This window comes from Nomascus leucogenys, chromosome 2, assembly GCF_006542625.1.
Source record: "Nomascus leucogenys isolate Asia chromosome 2, Asia_NLE_v1, whole genome shotgun sequence".
Lineage (NCBI taxonomy): Eukaryota > Metazoa > Chordata > Mammalia > Primates > Hylobatidae > Nomascus > Nomascus leucogenys.
Genome location: NC_044382.1, coordinates 103,427,896 through 103,451,286, shown reverse-complemented (window position 1 = coordinate 103,451,286; position 23,391 = coordinate 103,427,896). Strand labels below are relative to the sequence as shown.

The 23,391-nt window shown below is 36.9% G+C and overlaps 1 protein-coding gene across 4 annotated transcripts in view; it reads left to right on the top strand.

Annotated features, from left to right (window-relative positions):
- MCTP1 (multiple C2 and transmembrane domain containing 1) overlaps positions 1 to 23,391 on the top strand; it is a 596,589-nt gene that overhangs the window by 384,127 nt on the left and 189,071 nt on the right. For all 4 annotated transcript variants that reach the window (XM_030816935.1, XM_030816928.1, XM_030816920.1 and 1 more), the window contains 3 exons: positions 2,585 to 2,755; positions 6,184 to 6,314; positions 20,808 to 20,994. In XM_030816935.1, the coding sequence (XP_030672795.1) occupies positions 2,585 to 2,755; positions 6,184 to 6,314; positions 20,808 to 20,994 (489 nt within the window). The remainder of the gene's footprint in view (positions 1 to 2,584; positions 2,756 to 6,183; positions 6,315 to 20,807; positions 20,995 to 23,391) is intronic.

Below are 23,391 nucleotides of genomic sequence, written 5' to 3'. Positions count from 1 at the left end.
CTATTTGACTGCTTCTAGATAGCACATAGAAAAATGGCATTGAGTATATTCTTCAACAAGCTGAAATATTATAAATATAAACACATGTGGTCATATAATAGAAAAGTAAAAGGCAATTTCATGAATTAGCCATGTGCTCGCCACTGAAGTGGAGAGTACCCTTTGGAAATATTTTGTTTAAATCATGATTACCTTTTAACCTATGAGAGAATCTCCACCCTAAACATTTGTATTGGGGAAGCTCAGGAATAAAGATGAGAAATATTGGGGTTCTAGTCACATACCTACCATTTATAAGCGCAACCACTCTGAGTCCCATCAGTAAAATGGGGCTAAGATGCCCTGCCTTCTGACCTCATGGGGTTTTCATGGGAACCAAATGTTGTAATGTAGATATGTACACTTTTAAATTCTAAAGCTCTATGTAAGTTGGCAGCTATTAACTCCTTGATCTTTGCTAAAATAATTACTTCTTCTTGCTTGCTACAACATTTGTTTTATTTGGTTCCTTCTTTGCTACTCATATTCCTTAAAAAAGTTTCCAACCCAAAGTTTAAAACCCAATTCTCTGGAGTCTGCTGTTAGAGGCAGTCTCAACAGCAGCAGAAGTGGTTAAACCAGTCATATACCAAAATCTACAGCTGGGTTATATAATAATAAGTTGCATGAAATCTTAGAACAAAGACCTTGGGCATAACTGGGTGCAACAGATTCTAAACAATTACTTTCATCTGAGAAGTCCTCTGTTCAACAAAATCTAATGCGGAAACCCAATATATAGAACAGACAGGAGCAGAAGGGCTCCAGCTGAAGTGGGCATGGAGTTCTGCAGAACTTGCAGGTGCTCCATGAATTCTCCATTACACTTCAGAACACATTTGAATGCTGCTCTTGAAGCTCACAGGGATGAAGAGTATGTAGACAAAAGCCTGTGTTGATATTCGTAGGGCAGAGCCACCAGGCAAGGTTCAAAATGTGCTGTGTTCAACAAGGCAGGAAAATATGCAATGTGATTTTGAAAGATTTTCATTGAAATGTTCAAATATTAGAAGTATTATCTTTTGAAGAATATAGTTTTCATTTTCCTAATAGAAGCACTCTGAAATGCATGACTTTTGAGGATGATGATAATACCTATGGCGTTGCACTGGTATGGAAAAAGGTAGGAAGTTGAAGTGGGAGGCAGAGTTATGTAAAATAGACTGTAACTGTGTAACATTAACGTAGAAGGGATCAGGTAGAAAGTAGTGCTAATCCATAATTTAGAAGTGTACTTTGAGGTTGCAAGGAATGTTGAATTTCTTTATGATATGACTATAAGTAGGAAAAACATTTTTGATAATATGAAAGAAACTATTTTTATAGTACTGCTTGATGCTGAATCCAGATTGAAAATGTTTTCACATTTAGTTACTTTCTATGGCTTGTTTTATGTCCTTTTTAGTTTAAAGAGATTATATGGCCATTTTTAGTAGACTTGCAAATTTTAATAAAAGTCTAAGCCAGGTGTGGTGGCTTATGCCTGTAATCCCAGCACTTTGGGAGGCTGAGGCAGGAGGATCACTTGGAGCTAGGAGTTCAAAGCTGCAGTGAGCTATGATCACGCCACTGCACTCCAGCCTGGTCAACCAAGCAAGACCTTTTCTCTAAAAGCAAAACAAACAAGATAAAAATAAAAAACAAAAATTAGCTGGGTGCAGTGGTGCATGCCTGTTGTCCCAGCTACTTGGGAGGATCACTTGAGCCCAGGAGTTTGAGGTTACAGTGAGCTATGACCATACCCCTGCACTCCAGCCTGGGTGACAGAGCAAGACTCTGTTTCTAAAAAAAAAGAAAATAAAAGAATAATAAAAGTCATTAAAGAAAATGTTCAGATACTAAAATGTAAAATAAATCCAGGAACATACTTGCCAATATAAATCACATGTTTAACTTTAAAAGTTTTAAATATTTGTGATGAAAATTTTAGGTATAAGCAAGACATCTTAGATGGGCTTATTGATTTTGTTTTCTATTTTGTGGTAACTTAAATTGTCCTTTAGCAATCTGAAGCTCAATAATCTCCAAATGTGGCAAGAAAGAAGTTTTTAAACTATCTGAATAGAACTTGCAACTAATCTTACAATTAAAAACCACCTGTAAAATATATTTATAACATAAACAAAGAGATCCTCAAAAACCATAAATAATTTAAAAATTAAATACCACAGTATGAACAAGGCCTTTGATATTTTTAACATTTATTGTATACATATTTTGGCATAAGCCTATTTGGCACACATGCAAATATTCTCTGATATTCTTGAAGTATCTACATCTTGTAATCTTAAGAATTGAAAAGCTAGACTGTATTTTGAACACTCAACTCTTTTACACAACAAATTTATCATGAGATGATAATTTCATAATTTATTAATTTTATAATTAAACAATTAACAATAATTCATAATTATTTTTAGTTTAAAAAATTATAATTGCCTATCCTTTATTTTTCAAAGAATCATAACAGGAGAAAAGGTAATGCCAAAATGAGGTATTTGGGTTCAAAACACAGTAACCTAACTCAATTTTCATTTGCCAAAAGTTTCAGACCCAAAGTTTACGCCTCTCAGACCTACACAGAAAATCGCATCTTTGGAGAGGAATAGTCAGCATCACCTTGATTGAAGGGAGAGACCTGAAGGCCATGGATTCCAACGGGTTGAGCGACCCCTACGTGAAGTTCCGGCTTGGGCATCAGAAGTACAAGAGCAAGGTAACCATATCTCTATTGTGTTCCTGTCAATATTTGGAAGGCATTGGTTGGTTAATAGCCCTGCTTTAGGAGGTGAAACCACTAGATAATTTTTTAAATGCTTAACAAACTTTTTTGAACACCGTGTCAGAAAACAAGACCAATAATTGTATAGCATTTTTAAATTTATGTACTAGGTGACCTCGCGTTAACTACTTGTCTATGTCCCAATTTCTTCATCTACAACATAGGAATAATAGTTGGAACTATCTCTTGGCATAGCCCTGAGGATTAAAACAATAACAGCCACCCAGAAAACACATAGTTGATACCTGGCACAGAAAGTACTCAGAGTGTGGCTTTTTTTTTTTTTTTTTTTATGGAGTCCCAGTCTGTCAGCAGGCTGGAGTGTAGAGTGCAGTGGCATGATCTTGGCTCACTGCAACCTCCGCCCCCAGGTTCAAGCAATTCTCCTCTCTCAGCCTCCCGAGTAGCTGGGACTACAGGTGTACGCCACCACGCCCAGCTAATTTTTGTATTTTTAGTAGAGACATGGTTTCACCATGTTGGCCAGGATGGTCTCGATCTCCTGACCTCATGATCCACGCACCTTGGCCTCCCAAGAGTCTAGCTTTTAACATTATTACAACTAGTGCTAATATCAGTATTACAAATAGCATTATTTTACATGCTATAAAAATATTTGTACGTTACTCTTAGACACTTTATCCAACCTGACTTGTACTAATGCAAATAGCAAATTTTAAAATTTATTAGAACAAGTTACTTTGTCTCTCCATATCTTAGTTTTCCCATCTGTAAAAATGAGAGTTAAAATAATGCCTACCTAACCAAGTTACAGAGATTGAATGAATATATGTTATGCATTTAAAGGGCTTAGAATACTGCCTTGTCCATAATCACTCAGCAAACAAAAATAGCAGAAGAGGAAGAGTAACAACAGTAGTAGGAAATATATCATATAGTATCAATTATATTCGTAGTAATAATATATTAATAATATTAGTGATATAAGTAATAATGAATAAGGGTCTAGTAGTCATAACTATATTTTTGGCACATGTCGTATGTATTAGTTCATTCTCACACTTCTATAAAGAACTACCTGAGACTGGGTAACTTATGAAGAAAAGAGGTTTAACTGACTTACAGTTCTGCAAGCTGTACAGGAAGCATGGCTGGGAGGCCTCAGGAAACTTATAATCATGACAGAAGGCAAAGTGGAATCAAGCATGTCTTTCTATGGCAGAGCAAGAGAGAGTGAAAAGGGAAGCGCCACACACTTTTAAACAACCAGATGTTGTGAGAAGACATTCACTATCATGAGAAGAGCAAGGGGGAAGTCTGCCCCCATGATTCGATCATCTCCTACTAGGTCCCTCCTCCAACGTGTGGGGATTACAATACGACATGAGATTTCGGTGGATACACAGAGCCAAACCATATCATCTTATCTCTGTTGTAATGAACTATGTCCTCTTTATTGGTCAGTTTTTACAGCTGTTATTCATAGACAGCTTAGGACAACTGATCATATCCGTCTTGTATTAAAGATCACATTCCATTCCAATAGGCATTTATTCACCTTAGTGTCATAATTTCTATAGCTTTTTGATAAACAGCCTGCTTAGGTCCCTTCCAGCCCAGGAAGTTTTCACTAGTACTTAAGGTAGTTAAAAATATCACAGAACCCATCATTAGCAGGCAGTGAGTATTGCTAGCAGGCTGATTGGAGTGTCCACATGGAAAGGGAAGGCATTATTTCTGACCTGAAGGAAATCATATAGGGAAGGCAATCCTAAAAAAGAAAACTGAAAATTTAGTCTGTTTAAGGCCAGATAAGTAAAGACAGACCACAGCCCAAAATACCATAGGAGTTCATCTGAGCCTGATAATAAGACATTTAAATTATCATAGCCTTCGCTGAGTGCCATTTTTTTTTCTGCCATGGGGCTTAATAACATATATTAAAGTAGCTACTGATTCCAAAAATAGGTATCTATGACCACTTCTATCTTGTCCTTTCTTAGTTAGCACCATTTCCATGTTCTAGTAGGCTAAAAACATTACTTATTTTTATAGTTCTGCTCTTTAGGTATGAAATATGAAACCCAGCAATGGACATGTGTCTCTCTTTGCTCTTTCTTTCCTTGATCTATTGCTGATTAATTTCAGATTATGAACTTTAAAAATTGTGATTCATTTGCATTACCTTTGCATATAACATACTTCATTGCTTTCAAACTTTACATCTGAAGATCTGTCTGCCATACATTAAAAAGAGAAAAGGCCACTGCATGCCTTCCTGCTAAAAAGAAAGAACAAGGAAACAAATATAAATGTTGTTTAACCCAATGGTGAATGGAATTTTACAATTCCATTCCTATCAATATAGGTTACTTTGTTCATTGATTCTACTGTACAAGATGATTTATCTGAATACTTGAAGTTACATAATTACATTTCAGATATATTTCTTGTATATGCAACACAGAGTATATCCACATATATGTATACATACATACATGTATACACATATATGTGTATATATACATATATGTATGCACACATACTTGTATGTATACATGCATATACATACTATATACTCATATATACATGTATACATACATATATACTCATATATACATGTATACATACATATATACTCATATATATACATGTATACATACATATATACTCATATATATTCATTTATTATTTCACAGACATTTTTGGCATGTGGTTTTGGGGGAAGAGTCCTGAAACTTTAATCAAAGACTTTGAGTTAGTGTCTAGATGCTAAAACATACTGACCTTAGTTGTGTCACTTAAACTCTAGGTCTCAGCTTATCCATCTATAACATGAGATACTACATCAGTGCTATAAGTCTAAGATAAAAGTTTGCCTGACCACCCAAAAGCTACTTGCTTTTTTCTCCTGCTCTCACAGAAATTCATTGTCTGTTTTTCGCATACTCAAGTCAGGATTCCAATGTGTATGGCAAGTAAGAAAAAAAAAAAAAAACTCTGAAAATCCTCATTCTCCTTTATTTTGAGATGACTGACTATGAGTTATATCTTAATGCATTAACTATGATTATGTAAAATATTGCTAGTATCTGAGTGAGCTATTTCTTTCATAGATTATTACCTCTTCTATACAATTTATATATCTTATCTGTTATTTAAAATAATCAAAGGCTGTCTTGTGATTTTCCGGACACATCCATTGAAGTCCATTCACATACTATTCAGTAAAGATGCTGGAGATCTAATGAGTCATTTCCATTATTTCTGTAATCTTTTTTTCAAATAGCACACGGCATGCTTTTCTAGATACTATAGTACCAAAAGTTTGATTTAGTGTCTCAGGTTGAAGTTTTTTTAAAAAGCTGCTAGCAATATGACAATAATGATTTTTTTTCCAGATTATGCCAAAAACGTTGAATCCTCAGTGGAGGGAACAATTTGATTTTCACCTTTATGAAGAAAGAGGAGGAATCATTGATATCACTGCATGGGACAAAGATGCTGGGAAAAGGGATGATTTTATTGGCAGGTTTGTGCAATTTGTAATTTTTGGTTCACTCCTAGAGCATTTTTATTAAAAGAATATTTGCTGTAAGCCTGGTTATTGTAAATGATCTTTACTGTTTTGAAGAAAAGGGACTTTACCATGGTAAGGCAATGCTTGGATGAACTGAAAAATAGATTCAAAAACTGACCAGTAGGTGGCGGTTTTGACCAGTTGATGGACACAGGCTATCTGAATTTGATATCCATGAATTTTCTCCAGATGTCAAAGTTATGGGAGTTGAGAAAGAGGAATTTCATCTGATATAAGATACATAAAGGAACAAAGAGTATATTCATAGTCTGTAAAGTGATCTAAGATAATATTTATTTTCATAAAGCATACTGTCACCGTAAAATGCATTATTTTCTACAACACCCTGCAAGGTAGAGAATACTTGTAATCTCCTTGGAGTTCATGAATCTGTAAAGAGTTCCCAAGTATTAGTGTAGGAAGCATATAAGTGAGGCAGATCCATGTTAATCTGATAACACAGCAAAGAAAGGAGTATTCTGAGGCTCACATGACATTTTTCCACAAAGTCCAGGTTATTTTGAGTGACTACTTGAATCATATGTTTTCTTAATTTAAAGCCTATGTTTATATTTTTTGATATATATGTGTCTTTGTAGCAAAACACATTGAAACCTGCCAATATTGAAATAAAGTGTGGTGTACTGAAGAATTTGTTAATTTTTTAAATTAAAAAAAAATTCTTTCCTCACTGTAGCTTACATGAAATTCCAAGTCTTTAAACATACAGCTTGAAGAAAATTTATACATACTAAGAGTAAAATAAATTATACTCCAGAAAAGTAAGAACAGGTATCCAATCTAACATAGTTATCTCTTGATTTTTTTTATGATGCAGTTATATATATATCATTTTCTTCATAGGATTATATAGTGAGAGGTCAAAGATGAGCTTCAGGTAGACTTTACTATTTTACTTGTAAAGTGAGCTTGGAAAACACCACCATAATCTAATACTACATTACATTTCAAGCCTTTTGAAAGCACAGGCCTTTATTGCACATTTTTTCCCTTAATTAAAACACTATTTTCAGAGTTTTCTTAAAGTTTTGTCTTGTTCTCTCTGGGATATACCACATCTGTTAATATATTAAATGCATTTCATTATAATTATATATCTAAGATTCTGTCTCCCTCAATAGGCTATGAGCTCTTTCGAGAAGATACTATGTAGCTATTCTTCGAATGATTAGTTCATTTTCTTTGGTTATAATAACATTAGTTATATTTGGTGACCACAAGATAATCAGAATGATGGACATGTGTAACTTGCTACCTCAACCTTATTTCTTTGTATTCAAACTTCCTTATCTTGGTAAAATAATGGAGATTATGCCGTAAATATTCTGGCTTCCTGTATTTCTAGGTATATATTACATTCCTTCATATTCCTTCTATTTTTTTTGTATAATGACAGATGTTCTTTTATATTTTTTCCTTTGGTAAGAATTTTCCAATTTAAAAACTATGAAAATTTCTCAGGCCAATTGGGACTGATCATTTTCTTTTCCTCACTTAATAACATTATGAGTTCTTCAAGGGCAGACATGGTTGACAGAAAGGTGGACCTAACTAACTATCTCACTTCACCTTGTTTCTAAAGGTTTTTCATATTTTGGCTAATTTTTGAGAAAATAGTGACAAATTGCTGGATAGAAGATGATAGGGATTGTTCCAGATACTGTGGAAGCTTGAAAAAGAGAAGTCTATTTTCGGTCATATACCAAACTTAATTGCCTATGAAAGCAATTTAAGCCCAAAAGTTTTAGAGTGAAATGAGCACAGGTGTAGACAAGACAGCTCTGGAGTAGTGGTTTATACTGGTTTACACAGTGAAAGGAATGACTGCTGGATTTTGAGATACTGAAAGATGGACAATAGAAACATGTTGCACACTCCTAAATTAGCAAGGTTGCCTTTTGCAGAAAAGGGAAATAACTATGATGCATCATCATTTCAAATCTTTTTGATATCCAGATAGCACTGAAAACTCCAGGTCTCTAACTTGACGTTTGTTAAATTGCTCTTTAAAAGCATCCTGCCACTGAAAAGCAACATATTATTATATCTAAGTATCAGGCAAGTTGTGTTTCTTTATTTATTTGAAGCTTGCATGGAAACAGTGGAGATAATACAGATTACAATAGAATTACTTAATTCCTAGAATAGTTTCAAAGACAATTGACGTACTTTCCAATTAAATTTGAGTACTCAAGATAAAGTAACAGTAATAAAACTGTCATCATAATCATCTGTCCTCTTTTGCAAGCTCTCACTGCAACATTCTGTGTCTATTAATTTTGAAAGTAGAGACTATTCTAGAAATTTGCTGGAGGTTTGTAAGTTTAATGTTGGCCATGGAGGGTAATACTATTCCTTCAATGGCTAGTAACATTTTTTAAGGGTACTGTCTAAACTGAGTCCCAAATTTGAGAACACTTGTATGGATTACATTATCTATATAGACTAGTTTATTATGCTATGGTTTATAATTGTCTATTTTACCTTCCATTTTTTGGTCATATATAATGATTTTTTAAAATACATTTTGTAAATGCAAACTCAATAACAGAGTTTGCTTCTTTCATAATATTTAATAAAAATAAGACTGGCTATGAATGAAAGAGCCACTTGCAAATCTGGAGTGTCAAAGGGTTAAAACTATTTTAGTACTGAACATTACCCACTTCCATTCTTGTTTTTGTTTTTAAGACAGGGTCTCGATCTGTCGCCCAGGCTGGAGTGCAGTGGTGCGATCTCAGCTCACTGCAACCTCCACCTCCTGGGCTCAAGCGATCCTCCCACCTCAGCCTCCTGAGTAGCTGGGACCACAGGCATGCACCACCATGCCCTGCTAATGTTTGTATTTTTGGTAGAGGCAGCGTTTTGCCATGCTGCCAAGGCTGGTCTTGAAGACCTGAGCTCAAGCGATCCACCAGCCTCGGCCTCCCAAAGTGCTGGGATTAACAGGTGTGAGCCACTGCACCCAGCCCCCACTTCCATTCTTACTTGAACTAATATAGTCAGGCATTTGCCCCCAGCAATCCACCAAAACTGCTCCTGTCAATGTCACCCAAGCCCACCAGGTTGTTCAATTCAATGACCAGTTCTCAACCTTCGTCTAACCTGACCCAGCAGCAGTGCTGGATTTAGCTGACCCCTTCCTTACCTTGAAACACATTTTTCACTTCCCTTCCAGGACGCCACATGCTCCTTGTTTTTTTCTTACCTCACTGCATGCTCTTTCTTGTCTCCTTTGCAGGTTTTTCCTCATCTCCTCATGTTGTAGTTCTGGAAAGCCTCGGAGCTCACTCTTTGGGCATCTTCTTCATCTATACTGGCTCCCATGGTGACTTCACCATGGGAGCTAATAAATCCCCATGATTGTTACACTTTTATGCAGAGCAGTAATCTGAACTCACAAGAGTCCAGCTCCACTTCATAATTCTTCTCTGCATTCCAGATTCCTATATTGCACTGCCTACTTGATATCACTATTTGAAAGTCTAATAGATTTCTCCAATTTAGAATGTGCAAAGCTAAACTTCTAACCTTCGGTCCCACACATCTGCTCCTCCTTCAGGCTTCTCTTGTTTGTTGCTAACACCAAAAATCGTGGAACCGTGTTTGATTCCTTTCTTTCTCTCACTCTCATCAAATCAATCAGCAGCCTGATAATTTTTCTTCAAAACATATTGAGGATTCTCGACCTCTCATCATCTCTATCATTATCATTGTGGTCAAAGCCACCATCAGTTTTCATATGGACAATAGCAACAGCCTCCTGTTCTTCCTTCCACACCTCCCCTCCCACAACAGTCTGTTTCCAATTAGCAGCCAGAGTAATATTTTTAAAACAAAAATAAAGTAGCTTAACTCCTCTGTTCCAAACCCTTTAATTGTTTTGCATCGTAATCTAGGGACAACCAAAGTCCCTTCAGTGGCCTATAAGACTTTGCACAATCTGGCCTTGTTGCTTGTCTACCGTGAACTTCTACTATTCTGCCTATCCCCGTCCTTCACTCACTTTCAGCCAGCTGGCCTCTCTGCTATTCCTCAAGGCATACCAGACACCCTCCCACCTCAGGACCTTTCCCTCTATCTAACTTTCTTCAGGGATCCATTCACCTGCCTTGCTTCTTCATCTTCTTTAGATCTGTGCACCAATGTCTCATCAGGGAGGCATTCATACCAAGCCTATTTAAAATGGAACCTGCTTTTCTTGGCATTCCATTCCTCTATTCTGCTCTGTTTTTCTCCATTAAAGCAACCACCATATAGCAAACTATGCATCTCATTTATGTTATCAGTTATTTTCCCTCATTAGAATGTAAGCTCCAAGAGGGCAGGGATTTTTTGAGTGTTTTGTTCACTGCAACATACTCCATACCTAAACAAGTATCTGGCACCAAGCACTCAGTAAATATTTCCTGGGTTTGAATATAAATCCCTAAAGCTTGATTTAACACTGGAAATTATGGCTCTTTGTCAGACAAATGCTGATCTGACACCAGCCATTAATGGAAAGGCAATTAGAACAACATGACTTAGTTGAAGGCAAGAAAGTTTCAGTGTAATTGTGGAAAGATAATTGAATATAATGCAAAAGAGAAGAATGAATTAGTTAAAGTATAAAAGCGTCTGAATAATCTTTATACTTCAGTAGTAATAAATGGCCATATTTGGGGGGAAAAGTAGGCTATACATTTACCAAGACACTTACTATAACTTTTCATCATCATGATATCTACGGAGCTATCTGGTTGTAAAACTTTACACAAAAGTAAATTTACCATAAGTGGAAAGAAACAATAATAATAATGCTTTACAACCTACAGGGCCCTATTATACACATTAGCTTTACACTCTGAGGTAGCAGGGATGGTTCATATTATACCAATTTTGCAGATGCAAATAGTGAGGCTGAGGGCAGTTAAAAGGTTGCTCAGCCAGTGGGGTGATTGATCTGAGGCTCAAATCCAGAGTTTCCTGACTCTAAAGTCCACGCTTATTTCACCACACTCTTGTATGCAGCATGTTGTCCTGGAGCCATGGAGTGCTCAGTAAAATGCCAAGTACTCGGTAAACTAACTTAGGTGATGCACACCATATTGCAAGTTAGAACAACAAATTTTACCCGTCGCTGAACTACAAATTTCAAGTGAAGGTGAAATAATGTTAATCTGTATGTAATTATTTAACTTTCTGATCACCTGCATTTTGGCAGGCAAGACGGACTGCCCCCTTTACGATAATCAGCTAATAAATCCCCATGATTGTTACACTTTTATGCAGAACAGTAATCTGAACAAATTGGCTGCTGACAGCTGCGGTAAATTGCCAAGAATGAGTGCTGTCAGGGAACAAGTTGTTTTTATGAATGTGCAGAATAAGTAAATCCTGTGTCATGCAATTTTATTCAGTTGGAGTTATTTGCAATCTAATATAGCAAGATTTACAGCATTATTTATTAGTGTGCAAAATGCTTGTTTATCTTTAAAGTGGCGTTGATTTGGGGTACATATATTTTAGGTTGGTGAATTGCTACTGACTTTGTTGCGTTGTTCTCAGGGCCTAGGCATTTGGTGCTACCCTTGACAACTAAATGCTACCAATGTACGCTTGAGTCAAGGGCTTAATTTTAATGAAATTCTTATTAATGGTATATGATAAGAAAAATGTATTCTGAATTGGTAAGTTCTGGGTGAAGAACAAATGCTTTCAAAATCTACAGGCATAAAAACAAATCTATGGCTCTCTCTAATGCTGAGGAGAAGAGAATGTGAACTGTTTAGATGAACACAAATGTGTGTTCAAGTTTCGTGTGGCAAATGAAGAAAATAGCCTTTGACTTTGGATAAAAACCAAACTAATGTTTTCTTAAGGTTGAAAGTCAATGCATTTGAGCATTTGACACTCCATAGATTCTGATTTGGAATGTTTTTTTATTTGTGACACCAAAACTACAATGCTTCTTTTACTTTCTACATAAATAAGAGCAAGGGAAATCCTACTGCATTATTAATCTGAAAGCACAAGGACAGCTAGTCAGAAAATTCTAAACTGAAGAGAGTTTAAAAAAAAATCATTGTATTTTACTATTTTTTTTTACTAACGATTGAGTGAAATAGTCCATTAGGGAGATAGGCAATATTTAAATAAAGAATGGAGTTTGTCGTTGATTTTTGTCTTGGTTTTTCATAAACTCAACCTAAACAAAATATATTAGGATTTTAATCCTTTTCTTTCGTGAGTTACTGTTTGTTCTTCTGAAGATTTTCCCAGAAAGGCTGTACTCATTGTAATATTTTAAAAATAATTGGCAAAGTTCTCAAAGACAGTTTCCATACACTGCTGTATGTATAATGTGTAGTTTACCTTCAAGTCAATGAATAGGGAATTGTAGAAGTTTGCAGAAGTGTACCCAGGTAAAGCAATCTCCCCAGAGAGAGCTGAACAGTGACAACTTCTAACAACAGAAAGGCAATAACAGCATTTAGCATTTTGTAATGTCAGAGATAGAGTAAAAACTTCTGCATAGTCATGGAACTTGAAAACACTTCAGCAGCTACGTATTGAATCTTTTTAATGCAAACATTTCAAAGAGTCATATATTATATTAATTTATAATATAAGATGTTATGCAAATGTAAAGTAGTTCTCATATATTAAGAAATCTCAAAAAGCTTCATACATGTATTATTAAATTTGCTAAAAATTATGTAAAATTGTGCATTTTAAAATCCCCCTCTCACAGAGGCATGTCTTCCCATTCTGAGTCTTTTATGTTTAAATGTTCTGCCAATCATGATGGCTTCAAAATCTCATTAGTTAGTACTTTAAGGCATAATATATACTTAGAAGTATATATTAAAGACAGCAGATATAAATTTCCTCTTGATAATCTTGGATTGCTTTGGCAGGTCTCTTGCCGGATCTGATTCTAGCACCATTGCTTTGTGAGCTATAACGTGGCTGACATAGAGCTCAAGTGGGGTAGAAGTGTCGGCTCGGCAGATTCTTGTTTATCATTGCTGTTCACTTGTGCTTGTTCAATTAGTGTTATCTTCTATCCACAGTTCCTTTGGTGGGATCTTTTAAAGCCAATTGTCCATTTTGTGAGGATTAGTTTAGTTAAAAATTTGATTATATAATCTCTAAATCCACTTAATAGGGCATGTATGAACTGCAATTCAGGAAAGGCGAGTGAGCCCCAAAGGGTGCCACTGTTGACCCCTTCGTGTTAGCCATGCAGCTCCTATGCCTCCCTCAAAATACTTGAGGCCTATGTGATGTATGAGCCACCTGTGTTCATGTGAGTATTAGAGACCGATGAGGCTTCATTTCTGTCTTATTTTTACGTTAAAAAATAATTGCAAATAGTTCTAACATGTACTTTCTATACCCCACGGGACTCATGCGAACACACCCAGGGTGCTAATCACAAGACTGTTTCATCTGGGAAGGAATGTTATGGGTCACTGGTTCAGAGACAGCAGATGGAAAGGCAGGGGAGAAAAAGAGAAAAACGGTGATCAGAACGCTGAGATTTTTCTCCTTGAACTTTTAGAGGATAACATCACCCCATAAAGATGATGAATATTTCTTTCACATGCTTAAATAGTTCAAATGTATATAGTATTTTTTTTAATGCAGAGAACTTCAAGCTCTGATATGGATGTCAGAAAACATGGTTCGAGTTCTTGCCATTACTTAATTTTTCTAAGTCTTATTTTTCTCACTCTCTGAGGTACCATCCCAGACAGTGGGAGTGAGAGAGAAAGAACATGAGGCAGGGAATACTAGGAAGCATTTGAAGAATGAGGGAAAGTAGCTCTAAAATTGATTTGGTTTGGCTCTAGTGTCCCCACCCAAATCTCATCTTGAATTGTAGCTCCCATGATTTCCATTGTTGTGGGAGGGACCTGGGTGGAAGGTAATTGAATCATGGGGTGGGTCTTTCCCATGGTGTCCTTGTGATAGTGAATTAGTCTCATGAGATCTGATGGTTTTATAAAGGGGAGTTCCCCTGAACATGCCCTCTTGCCTGCCACCATAGAAGGCATAACTTTGCTCCTCATTCGCCTTCTGCCATGATTGTGAGGCCTCCCCAGCCATGTGGAACTGTGAGTCAATTAAACCTGTTTCCTTTATAAATTACCCAGTGTTGGGTATGTCTTTATTAGCAGCGTGAGAACAGACTAATACAAAAATCTCTTTTAGATTTGAGTCTGTTCTTGTTATTCTGTTGATTCATTAATTGATGAGTTGAATTTGATGCAGATCGCTTGAATTTTCAAATATCAAATTAAGGCAAATGTGATAATATAACTAGATAATACATTTACATAGCACTTTCAACTTTTCAAAGTACTTTTTCATCCATGATTCCTGTGGTCTTACAATTCTCTGCAAAGAGAAGGCATTTTTAAAAAATTTCCATTCAATAAATGAGGAAAGCTGAAGTACAAAGAGTTTAAGTGACTTGCTTAATATCACAATACTAATGAATAATCAGGATTTATTAAAATTTCAGTTTTCTGAACCCCCAGCCATGGACTCTGATGCCAAATAACTTTCTTCAAAGTAACACAGAATCTGTGCTCATTCTGAAGTAAGGATCTGAGAAACCTGAAGGTTTAGAAGGGGCCAAATCTCCAAATCTAAAAGGACCTGAGACATAAGCACTTAATGAATAGTTAATGAGTGAATTAATTAACGAGTGAGTGAAATGAGTATTAGGGAGAAGTCAAACCACTTTCTAGGAGACAATATAGAAGTGGTAGAATGAGCACAATATGCACTAGCGCTGGCTCTGCCACTGTCAAGCATTGTCATCAAGGGTAAATTATTGAGCCTCCATTTCCTTGTCCATAGTACTTTAATACTTACAGTGCACCAGCTATATTCCAGTTGCTGTGCCACGTGCTGAGAATAAGACATTGTTCCTGCCCTTGAGGCATTTCAGGATATTGAGAAAGACAGCTGCAAGTTATTTCAATGAGAATTGGTAAACATTAGCCATGCAAAAATGAGATACATCATCTCAGGCTGAGGGCATGCCTTGTCCAAACATAAAGAAACAGGTGCGTTCTAGCATGGATGTTGGGAGGATTATAAGGCTTCTGGAATGATAAGTTGTAAGTGAGAATGCCTCAGCAAGTGACACATAAGCTGATGGTAAGTCATGGAGGGTACTATTGACTAGCTAAGGATATCTTGTAAATTGTGCAAAGCCAGGGAGGGACATGGTCAAGTTTGCGTTGTAGACATCCATACAGAGAGGGTTAGACTGTAGCAATGGTTTTTGCCTTAGGCCAGTTTCTCGAGAAAAATGGAGCACGAGGCAATGATTGAGTGCTGGTGCTTTATTAGGAGGTACCATCCCAGCAGTGAGAGTGAGAAAGAAAGAACATGAGGCAGGGAATACTAGGAAGAAATGCAAGGAAATATATTCATGGGTTGGTCACTGTTTCTGGTAGTTCAGAGATATAGCTGGTTGCTTAGCAGGTGCATCCATATGGCCACATGTGCACAGGCCATATGGAGAATTATGTTTTGGAACAGTTTGTGAAAGGGAAGAGGTGTGGGACATTGTCTTCCCATCGCCTATTACATTGATCACAGTTCACCCTACAAGGAGATAACTTCTGCATTGTTTCACGCAGCTTCCTCGGCAGTTGATCTGGGAGCCAGATACAATCTTCACAGTGTGGCTTCCTATCGAAGTGCAGAAGTGGCTTTAGAAGCCAGAAACTCAAAGTATATGGCAGCTAGGCCTGGATGCACCTTGGCAGAAAAGTAGAGTGCCTAGCTCATTTGGTACGGTGAAAGATCAGCCAGCCCTAGGTGGGAGACCCAAGCACAGTCAGTTGGTCATGGGTTTGGGATGAAGAGCAGCCCTTTGGGGAGGCACAGCCAAAGGAGCAGCTGAGGCAAAGGGAACAGCTGAGGACTTAGGAGACCATGGCTCCAGGAGAGCCTAGGGAGCTATATAAGCTGTGTCAGGTAAGTTTTCAAACCACACATATAGAACCATCAATATAAAACAGATGTCAGGGGAGCTGCTCTGTGAACCAAAGAGGATAGTCTACACCCCTTTTTCTCACACTGCCACCCATAGTGGCACACCCTACTGCTCTTTGCAATACAATTTGAAATTAGATGAGATGAGATGCCTTCTTACACCAAAATTCAAGTTTTTTTAGCAATACATCTGAGGAATAATATTTCACTGCCTGTAAGATAATTTTGTTCTCTTAGCTTTTTGATTTGTGGAATTGCAAAGAAAGGAAGATGCAGCAAATGTAAACAGAGTTACAACAAATGGTGGGATTTGAGGGTTTGAGACTTTAAAGTTCATCTGCAGATGAGAAAACTGAAATCCAAGAGGATAAGTTATCTTGAAAGAGGTCACATGACTAATTAATGTAAGACCGAGGTCTAGAACCAAGGGAATCTGACTCCCAAATCCAGGATCTTTTCTCTGTGTATGTATCTGTGAACATATTTTTGGAATTCATAAATTTGTTTTGATGCTTTTTAAATTTTGTGTTTTTATCTTGGTAACAATATAAAACCATTACTGTATACCTATCCTGAACCATCTGGATGACCACTTATTACTTCCATATTCAAACGGTAGTGAAACCTTCCTTTGTTCAGGACATAACAGTACAGGTGAGCCAAATATAGAAGAATCTACCCCATAGCAGTTAGTACTGTATTCACATTGCACTAGACTGTGTTGTAAGAGTTCCATCCTTGAACATATTTGTTCAAAAATTATGAGGGGGTAGCAAATGCTTTTTCCCCCACCCCATTCCAGTAACAATATGATTTGATACCCATCAGTGAAGCTTTAAGTTTATCCTCAAGCTAACAAGAAAACTTTCCTTAGTTACAGGTGACACTTCATTTTAAATGGCATCTTACTCTCGAGGAGAATATTTAGATAAATAAGAGATCCGAATAACCTTAACTAGCACAAAGAACCTTGAAGTCATTAAATACTCTCTTGTCTGATATATTTACGAAAACGGGCATTCTCTACATTGGAATTATTAAAGTCAAAATTCTGAAACACTGAATATAGCACAGGACCTGAGATAAACTATTTCTATGAGTACACCCAGTACTGAAATTTTAGTTGTTACAGAAAAGCATATTATTCCCTATACATTTATATTGTTAACTTAAATTTATTATTTTCATAGTTTCAAAATTCAATTTACAAATTTTTCTTAATCATCTTATAAGAACAATAACTTATAGCCTTCTTCTCTGGTTTATATATATTTTTAAAGCATAAAAATAACACATTTTCATACTTGGAAACTGAGATAATTCTTTCTGTTAAAAATAAGTCCAGGCACAAAGAGGGGAACGACACTGGGGCCTCCTTGAGGGCAGAGTTTGGGAGGAGGGAGAAGATCAGAAAAAGTAACTATTGAGTACTAGGCTTAGTACCTGGGTGACAAAATAATCTGTACAACAAGACCCTGTGACAGGAGAGTTTATCTATATTACAAACATGCACATGTGCCCACCAAAACCTAAAATAAAAGTTTGGGGGAAAAAAGTCGGCTGGGTGCAGTGGCTCATGCCTGTAATCCCAGCACTTTGGGAGGCCAAGGTGGGTGGATCATTTGAGGTCAGGAGTTTGAGACTAGCCTGGTCAACATGGTGAAACCCTATCTCTACTAAAAATATGAAAAAAAAAAAAATCCACTGAGCATGGTGGTGGGCGCCTGTAATCCCAGTTATTTGGGAGGCTGAGGCATGAGAATTGCTTGAACCCAGGAGACAGAGGTTACAGTGAGTTGAGATCGCGCCACTGCACTCCAGCCTGGGCGACAGTATAAGACTCAGTCTCAAAAAGTCCAGGGCTGGGTGTGGTGGCTTGTTCAGCACTTTAGAATGCTGAGCCAGGTGGATTGCTTGAGCCCAGGAGTTCAAGACCAGCCTGGGCAACATGACAAAACCCCATCTCTACAAAAAATACAAAAAAAAAAAAAAAAAAAAATTAGCCAGGCCTGGTGGCACGCACCTGTAGTCCCAGCTACCTGGAGGCTGAGGTGGGAAGAATCACCCGAGCTTGTGAGGTCAATGCTGCAGTGAGCCATGGTCATGATCGCACCACTGCACCCCAGCCTAGGCAACAGAGTAAGACCTGGTCTCGAAAAAATTAAAATTAAAAAAAAAAGCCTAGATATTACCCAGTTTGAGAAGCACTGCTAACAGTGCTTCTTCCTGGGATGCATGGTTACTTAAAGATAGAGTGGTGGAGAAAAGCCTAGATCCTGGATTCCAGAGTCCCAGGTTCAGGTGGGCTCCGCTAATAACTAACTGTATGTCTCCCCTCCGTCATGTACCCTCCCTGGCCCTCAGTTTTCTCATTGGTAAATTAAGGAGACTGCAAGAATCACAAATCCTTCTGCCTACTAGAGCAAGGTAGTGTAATTAAGTGAAATAGGCCAGTATGGGGAACAGTAACTAATTCAGAGGACATTTACTCTGTATTTTAAAATATTTATATTCAAAACTTTTTTAGCACAAGCAAAACAACAAATCTGTGAATCAGATTCCATCTGAAAATTGCCAGTTTGCAAAGCCTAACTTATATAATCTTGAGAGCAGTTTCCCCACCTGTAAAGCATTAAATGCAATGACTAATAAAAATTAAGAGAAACCAGCATCTATATGATCAGTACAAAGTGGTAATGGGCATAGAAGAAAATCCTTCAGAAGACATCAATGCGTTTTAGTGCTGCAGCATCATATAAAAAAGGAAGGGACCAGGAAATGCATGATCAAAGTGAGTGGAAAAAAAAAAGAAAAAGCAAAGTGAGTGAAAGACTTTTCTTGGTTGCAACTGTATCTGACCAAAAATAGTCTGAATTATAGTCTCTCGTCAGTTGTCTAGTATTATACTCCCCATCCAAGCCAGAGTTATTTGCATTCAACAAACTATGGGCCCAGCAGTGTGTCAGGTGCTGGAAAGATCTCTAAAGATAATACCTTTTTTTTTTTTTCATTAGAGAATATGTTTGAATGGTTGTTTTCCACTGTAAAAGTTTTAACCTCAATTTGTTCCAGGTGCTACTGATAAGAACTTAATTCCAATTAAAATTAAAATATGAGATAAGGGATGTGATATGTTTTTTCACCCTTCAGAGTTTGAGGAGACAGGATGAGAGTACCTTGGAATGGGTATTGTGACAGCAGAAACAATGCAGTTATTTGACATACATTCTAACTTCAGGAAGATGTTTTCCAGACTTGTACAGAGTCTAATCTCTCAATTTCTCAATAGTTAGCATGTAGTACACACGGACTTTCTGCTACTGACCAGGGCAATGCTTATTGTTTTCCTTTCTTACATCAATATTCCTCTTCCTCCCATTTGTGTCTAGTCCCAGACATCCTTCATATTAACCAGTAGGCAAAAATAAAAGGCCTATTGAAATATTGGACTTCAGTTCAATATCTGCAATCACTCTTGCTAAAGAGATGTTTGAACTCAACTACAAGCTTTGAAACACTGTCCATAGGAGTTTAGTTTAAAAGCAAAGCCATAAATACCAAATAGAGTGAGGAATAAGAAAGAGCAAGAATTTAGTCTGTCTCTGACCACCCAGTTTATGGTAGGTTACCACATTTATTCTTATAATTGGCTATTTCCTGTTTTAAATGCCTTTCACTCATGCCTGCCACCTTTCTCTCCGTTTATTAGCCTTGTGGTCACCATATTACCTTTCTCTTCAAAATCAATTGACATTTTTATGAAAAGCGTTTTCAAGGTATTAGCTCTGAGAGAGTGGTGTACAGAGCATGCACTGCCACGTTAGAAATCCCCTCTTAGCACAACTCAGGTGCCTAACACTTGAGCTATTATGTTCTCAGGAGATTTATGTGTTTTTATTTCAGTTTATACAGAGTACTATGAATATATTGGCATGGTTTTAAAAAATGTAAAACGTATGGCATCACAATGGTACATATTCTATTCATTGCTTAATAACATTTATGAATGAGGGGAAAACATCCATTTTTTAAAAATAACACAAAAATTCAGAATTTTGATAGTTGGTCTCTCTAGATAGCACACATCATTTTTTCTATAAGCAAAGCCCCAGTGACCTAATTCCTTAGGCCACCTAGAGATAGGAAGTCCTTACCACTTTATGAATACTGTGACAGTGGGTAATAATAGAATTTCAGATTAGCATATTTTTTTGTATCTTACAGGAAATAAACAGTTACAGACCCTACGATAATCAGGGTCTGAATTTTGTGAAGAAAGTCAGCTGACTTGAAAGAGGTGTTCTTCCAGTGGTCCAAATAATATTTCTATTGATTTATGTTTCATAGAGCTCTGAACAGCTGTTTGATATGGCAAAAAAAAAAAAAAGTCACTTGCTGATTCAAAACATTTGTGTCTAGGTGCCAGGTCGACCTGTCAGCCCTCAGTAGGGAACAGACGCACAAGCTGGAGTTGCAGCTGGAAGAGGGTGAGGGACACCTGGTGCTGCTGGTCACTCTGACAGCATCAGCCACAGTCAGCATCTCTGACCTGTCCGTCAACTCCCTGGAGGACCAGAAGGAACGAGAGGAGATATTAAAGAGATATGTAAGTATGTAACCCTCCTCCTTCCAGAGACACATGTGACTAGATCAGGTTGTAAACAGTTTACCTGGAGGGACAGAAGTACTTCTGAGAAGCTGTCTGGTGGAAGAATTGGCACAAGTAAAAAGCTGAGTGAAAACAAATGCCACACAGACCTTTGCAGAAGCATTTGCATTACCCACCCATGTCTAGAGACTTGATCTTCTCTAGATTCTCTTCCAGAGCAAATTCTGGATTCTGAGATTCTACTCAGTGATTTTATCATGCAGGGATGCTACCCACATAGGAAGGCCAGGTTTATACAATGTGACTTTAAAATTAATTTATTGATTCTTTGTAGCTGCAATTAAAATTTCTTTGTCTTTCCAAGTTTGAGATGGAGTTAATGGTACTTACGTTGATTTGTACGCTGGTAACTAAAGAGTATTCACAGGAATGATTTTTATTTTCAGCTGCTCAGGAAAGCCTCACTTCATTCCTTTAATTTTTTTAATTGAATGTGAAATAGAATTAAAGGAAGCCTCCTTCTTTTTGATCGAATGTGGAACGATAGTATGGAATAGTGAATCACTAGAATGACTACTGTCTTCAAATTTTACCAAACTGAAATATTCACAACCAGATCTTACTATTTCCCAGCATCCTCCCACTGGACATTTCCCACCATGTAGTTTTCTTGAATCAACAGAGAGGGGAGCTCTTACTCCACCATTCTCTCTCAATGAAGGTTTGAAAAAGTAAATGCCTTAGTACCCATGAAGCTGGGAAAAAAGCTTTTCCACTTAAAATGACAAAGCTTGTATTGTACAGTGCCGCCAGGTGTTTAGAAGGCTCCTCTAGACACTCAGCCATGAAACCAAGCTCTAACAAAGAACCACTTTTTTTTTAGACTTTCAAATATTCCTATTTGCTGACTGACATCCTTTCAATAACTGAATTTAATAAAGATGTACCTTATCAGGCTGTGCAGATAACATGAAGTGCTGGTACTAATGCTCTACAATATTCTTCAAACAGATTAACAGGATGTGCGCTTCAGCAAATTTATTCTGGCTATCTCCACTGAATCAGCTGTCTGCTAATGCTTGTACAACTCATCCACCAATGGTGTTATCATAAACAGTTTAATAGAGGTGACTTAGCAAGGCTAAATAGTATATATTTTTAAACCACCTAAGAACCTAAGATATTGTGTGACATCTTCTAATGTATAATTGCAGTTATGAAGATTATTTTACATTGTGGTATCCACCAAAACATATTCTTCTGTTACCAGAAGTGAGCCTCATGAATTACAACAATTTTAATGGAATTAATCAGTATATTAATATAAAAATTTTTCTAGGCATTATACTATAGTTGATGGATTAATATTTTGATATTATCCCATATATTAAGGGATACTGCTGCCTAAGTAATTAGAAGTAATCCACCTATTATTAATTTTTTTTCTTTTTGCTGGATGGCTGAATGGCAAGTGGCCATTTCCATTCAGAATTTGAATATTTGTTTCCATCTCTTTTTTCAATAAAATGTAAAATATTATGCAGATGTTTGACTTAATTCTCAGATTGTATTCTGCTCAATATATTAAAAAGTGAACTATGTTTAAATATACTTTTATTCAGCCTTGAATTTCAAGCGAGGCCCATACCTCCCTCTAGAGACATACCTGCTACGAAACCACTATATGCAACATAGCACATCTGTTATATTTACTCATTATCCATAAAAGGACAAAGACCTATGGATTAGGATTTCAGTGTGTTTCCTTTTTATTATAAGGATCATGAAATGAGTGAATGAATGCCATAGCATATCTGAAATATCATTTGTTTTGGAGAAACATATAATGGAGGTTGTTTGGAGAATTATTTCTGTATTTTCCTGCAAGAACATGTGTATTTTTAAAAGTTAAGGACAAATTTAGGAATTTGACATTGGTCACTGTCAGGGAAGCAAATGAATTGCCCCCACTCTGATATGAAACAGCCCTTAAAAAAGCCCTCCATTGCTGTTGTTTAGCTGTTCATTGCTAAGGATTGAAGCCCCACAAATTAAACAAACATCACTCTGTGAGCCATTTTTTGATCACCACATTCTGAGAAGATGGCTAATTCCATTTTTCTTTTTTTCCTCTTTTAGGGGGAGGAAATGAGGGAAGGTCAATAGGGGGCGGGTAGTAATGGGTAGTAGACCAAGAGCAATTGTATGACCTTTTCAGAACGGGTATGCTGAACCCTTGCTCCCCCTTGTCACAGTTTAAAAACCAGAGGAGCTAGTTTAGAGAAGAAGTTGTTAGCATTCCATTTTTATTATGACATTTCACAGTCATCTGATTTAATGTCCCTTGACCGGATTGTCCACCGTGAGACGATGGGCTTGAAATGTTATTTAGAG